The 5472-nt window shown below is 35.0% G+C and overlaps 1 protein-coding gene across 1 annotated transcript; it reads left to right on the forward strand.

The window, feature by feature from the left end:
* Nucleotides 1-1090: 1090 nt before the first annotated feature.
* LOC120356268 lies at nt 1091-4512 on the forward strand (the record flags this gene model as incomplete). Its single annotated transcript, XM_039445180.1, has 2 exons — nt 1091-1264; nt 4297-4512. Coding segments are annotated over exons 1-2 (309 nt in total), but the record flags the coding sequence as incomplete, so codon positions are not given.
* Between the last annotated feature and the right edge of the window lie 960 nt (nt 4513-5472).

The following is a 5472-nucleotide window of genomic DNA, read 5'->3' on the forward strand; positions in this document are numbered from 1 at the left end:
GTTTGGTAGTATGTAAGTTTCAGGAGTTCAGCTATCTTAATGATAATGGGAAATACATTGGTCCCTTTTGATTGAATTGGGATGCCAGAAATTACTATGTTGTTTTTCCTAGATTGTATTTGAAGATCGTGAATTTCTCTCTTCGCAACGGCTAATTCTTGATGCAATTTACAATTTTCATCAGCTAGCTGCTGCACCCTTGTTTCTGTACTGGTCGCTTTTTCAACTATTTCGTCCATTTTTGTTTTAAGGCAAGTAATGTCTTTGTTAATATTACTCATCTATTCCTGTATGCTATCCAATTTCTTGTTGTTAACGTCCCACTGGTTCTTCATATCCTCTTTTAAGGCAGCAATCGCTTTCACAATTATTTCATTAACCCGCTCGTAGTCGATCGTTGGTTTAACTATGGTGTCTGTCTGCTCACTGCAACACTTTACACATTTCCAAGATTTTTGTGAACCACGTGTAACACATTCACTGACACATGAGTTATGAAATTGTGCCTGGCAGCTCACACATGTGCTGCTCCCGTCTTTTGACGGTGCAATGTCCTTTGTACATTTGTTACACTTCACCATGTTGCTGATTACTAATTTCTACTAAGTAGAAGTTCTACTGATTACTAAATTCCTAAAATTACTGCTACGAATTAAATTCACTATGATTTTTCACTGCTAACCGGCCGATACGCTGAGACACGCTTAGAAGTTGTTTTTCGACTGCGATAAACTCCGATCCGACTTCATCGGCTGCCCGATAAGAACTGTTATATAGATAGAACGCCCCATCGCGCCTCTTCAGGTGTGCATCCAGCTAAAGTTTGTCCTTATAAATTGTATTTGATTAAACAGATTATTCTTTAATTATTGATTCATACAACAAGTAGGCTACATCATCAAAAATGATAGGGAGAGAGAAAATAAGGTAACCTTGCTACTCCTCTCCCAAATTTAGAGGAGGTTACACATATTTTATCATGATGTTTGTCAAGTTCCATTTAATCTAATAGAATTCATAAGGACGGCAAAATATCGTACGATCAAAAATCGATATGTGTGTGTGTGTGCAGAGTGATGAATGGCAGAGCCTTAACCGTATTTATTCAAATAATTTATACATTATACAAAAAAAATCTCAAATTAATTTCTGTAACTCACATTTTTGTTTCATGAAGGCATTCATCCCTGACAAATCGAAAGAAGAAAAAGCTGCCGATGAACTGTTTGCAAATTATCCAGAGCTGGAAGCTCACTACAAAAAGGTGAAACACTTCTCATAAAAATAATCCTCTCTATTTGAATAATTTTGTGCTTGGGAATTCAATGTAAATTTCTTAGTTAATTTTTCTCCAACGAGCTTGACCTGTGAAAAGGTTTGACGAATACGTGCTCTAACTTTGAAGCTAATTATTGACAACGACTTTGGCCTTGAGTGAGTCAAAAGTAAGAATTCGCTAACGCTCGTTCAACAAACCTCATTTGATTTTGTTCATTTGTTGTGGATATTCAGCTAATCAAATTTGTCTTAAAACATCACATTATGATTTTAACAACGAAGAATAATGATTTTTTGCAGTAAGTGATTGATCTGAAATTTGTTGTTGTTGGGTTTATCATTTTTATCATTTGATACCAGGCTACAGTGGCCAGCCAGTCTATAACTGATGAAAATTAAAGAGAACTCAGTTAGACAACTGAGAGAACTAGGTAATTATTAATATGAGCAATTATTTAAATACTGTATTACACACCTATAAGAATGATATACTAATTTCATAACACTGGGATGTGGTACATCCCAACTTATTGCGTATTATAATTCCTATGAATTTCGATAAGTTTTGAAAATTCTTTCTACAGTCTAAAAATAATAGTAGGTAAATACATTTGTCATATATTGTATAGAAACGTTCCCAATCATTTAAAACAGTCTGAAAATTGCATTATTAACACCTACAAGCAACATTTGAGTAGATGGTTATTAGAAATTGGCAGGGATGCTGCAGAGCAACTGATTCAATCCGCCTTCACATTCAGAACTTGAACTCATAGTGAATTTGCCATTTCTAATGAGTAGTACAGGTAGCCTTTAAGCTACTATTTACCTGTATATACTAATAACCAGTATGGAATTTCATTGTGTGCAATTTATATTCTTTGATTTGCTGAAGAATGTTAGTAAATTCAATTACAATAGTTTTAATTATAATATGTACAAAACAAGAGAACATAATGATGTTAATCAACTTGGAAGAACCCACTCTCCACTCACAGACCCAAGTCTTTGTGGAGAGTATTCACTGTTAAATGTGTAATAAATGAATTTCATAAATTTGTATTATGCTTTTTGTGAATAAAAAGCTTTCAAAGTTATCTCTTTGTTATATTTCGATGGCAAGATACCACTTTTGATACAGACATTATTGTAAAAGTTTTTACTTAGGTTCATTGCACTCTCACCTGCTAAAATTTATAGGTTTGAGAAAATATTTTATACTATTTTAAAAATTGGCTTTGGCTTATATATTTATGCTAGGTACCTAAATTTCCTGAAAGTCAAAAATAAGACAGTATACTTTCTACAGATGAAAATAAATTGGAAGTTGCATTTGTTAAAATGCAAATCAATTAATAATTATTATTAAACGAAAATCCCAATTAAATGCTGTAAATCACCCCGAAGACTTTTGCTACTGCAAATATTGACAACAGGGTAAACAGCTAAATGGAACTTCGATGAGCGCTACTTTACAAAAATTATTTTCAGGATGAGCGGAAATTATAGGAGGTACTGGGTTCGATTCCCGAGCTGACATATAATTTTTGTATAGTAGCGCTCATCGAATTTCCATAAAGCTGTTTACCCTGTTGTCAATATTTGCAGTATGGTAGCAGAAGTCTTCGGGTGATTTACAAAATTTAATTGGGATTTTCGTTTAATAATAATTATAATTAAGTATACTTTAATTCAGTAATTAAGCGAAAGAGGAAGAATTCCAGGTTTTTCTTATAATAGACCTACCCAATTGGGAGTTCAAATTTTTTTATGAAAATAACAGATCACTAGAGTGACAGTCGCCGTCTTGGTGTCACCCCGACTACCTGACACCTGGTCATTGTGGCCGTGGGCGACAACTTGTACCCTTGTAAACATAATACCATTGCCGTCGAGTTGTCCCCCCGACTACTTGTCACCTACTGGACCAGTGGTGCCAACTAGTCATGACCGTAAACGACAGCTTGACACCTCGCACCCTCGCGTCAGAGTGTCCCCCCGACTAGTTGTCAACTCCTTAGAAAGGAGACAAGTATTGTGAGGTCCACGTTATAATGGCAGTGAAGAAAGATACGAGAAAAACGTTGCCAAGTCTCTCTATTTTGCCACTGAGTGTACACAGGTGTTACTCAATTCATCCCATTAAATTTGATCTTATAATAATGATCATTTCCTTGATAAAATAATCAATTTAATGTCAAATTAATCAAGAATATATATTTTTTCATAATTTGATTCAAAAAATTGCTTCCATTTGATTTTATTTTTACAAACCTGAAATGGCAGCTAATTGAAAAGCTGTGATACACCAATCTGAATTTCAAAACAACAGAAATTAAGTTATTTGGTAGGTATTCTATTCCAATTTCTTTTTAAAATAATATAAAAATAGAAATCCTATTAAAGATAAGAAAATCCTATTAAAGAAGAGAATCCATTAAAAATAAGTAATTTCAATGGAAACAATTCTGAAATAACCTTTCAATATCATTTATACCGGTAAGAGTAGGTCTAACCTATACATGTAGGCTAACTGAAGCATGGATGAAGTCTAGGATGGTTAGTTATCAACTTTTAAAATGTCATTTCAGGTATTTTAATTTGTGTTTCTCATATGGTGATGTCTAAAAATTATTCAATTGTTCCAAAAATACATTTTAAATCAATTATACGACTTATGTACTAAAGTATTTTCATAGAATGAAGAAAGAAAATGGCGGCTGAGAATTGTTTGTCTTCTTTTGTACAGTCACTGTCAAAAATGAAAAAAAAATATTCTGGAAAACAGACAACATTGTAAAGCTAGAGAGAGATAGCGCTATCTGTTTTTTTCGTATGATAGAAAAGGACAGCAACAGTATTGTCAATCATACACTGCCATTATAACGTGGACCTCACTATAGATGGGGATGGCTTACGTCAACTTGTCCCCCAAAAACCGGGACAGGTTGACGGGGTGTCAAGTAGTCGAGGTGGCACCTAGTCGCGTTCCCGCTGTATGAATTATATTGTCTGCAGTTGGTGAATGATCTAGAGCTGACGATCACTGCCAACCGGTTCATAGAGGATGTGAACAAGCTGTGGAGCGGGGTGTCGAGTCGGCATGGGGTGTTGCAACAGTTTGTTGCATTGGTGAAGGAGCAGAGGAGCACCATATCCACCCTCAACTCGGAGGTGGGAGACTGTCTGCGGTCGACTAAGGACAAACAGGATAATGTCAAGAAACTCAAAATGGTTCGTACTTTTATAACAATAATTTGCCAAATACAATAAATATTTTTACAAATAAAAATAATCATTAAAATACAATAGTTTTGAAATACAATAGCTTGGAAGCTTTGAAGCCTTGAGCTCCAGTCATGAGTTCTAAAAATGAGAAATACATTTTTTAATCTAATAACAGCAGTACAAATGATACAATTCTGTTGATGGATGATAATCTATGGATGTTGAATTTTATCAATAATCCAAGTACTTGATAAACAATAGTTATTTGTGCATCTAGGGACTAAAGTGCAACTTTTTCTCCCTGAGGGAAACTGTTGTCGCCCGATGGCGTAGCCGAGGGCGACAATTTCCCTGAGGGAGAATAAGTACTTTAGTCCCGTGATGCACACAACATTTTTCTCCACCTACACCAATACCTATAACAATGAATAATTTTACTACATCTTCAGACAATATGCGAGACAATATGGTAACAGTGACTGGGCTGCTATAGTGAGCAGAGGTGCAACGAAGCACAACGCGCTAATTATTATTCATTATATATTATAACCAGGGACAACATTTTTATTCAATTTGACAATAATTAAGGTTTTTATCAATAATAAAATTACACAGAAAAACATTTTATGCATTTCAGGCATTTTACCATAATTACCCACTTTTCATATTCAATGGTAACTGTAGGAAAACTTAATGTGAAATACGTGCGCAAAGTTCCTCTGCTGCACTCAAGAAACCATTCCGCCCTCGCCAACAGACAATATGAATGTCAACAATGCTTGCCGTCGTCGACTGCGGAAAAGTTCGCATAAACGAAAACGTACCTTTAGATGAACGCTCTCGTAGAGATGCCGATGACGTTAGAGGTGTGTACTTTTTCATATCCACCAACGGTTGAACATAACCTAACAATCGAAATAGAGCTACTTATTTCCTAGAGCTAAAATATTCCAAAGATCGAAATAG

This window comes from Nilaparvata lugens, unplaced genomic scaffold (genome assembly GCF_014356525.2).
Source record: "Nilaparvata lugens isolate BPH unplaced genomic scaffold, ASM1435652v1 scaffold6326, whole genome shotgun sequence".
Classification (NCBI taxonomy): domain Eukaryota; kingdom Metazoa; phylum Arthropoda; class Insecta; order Hemiptera; family Delphacidae; genus Nilaparvata; species Nilaparvata lugens.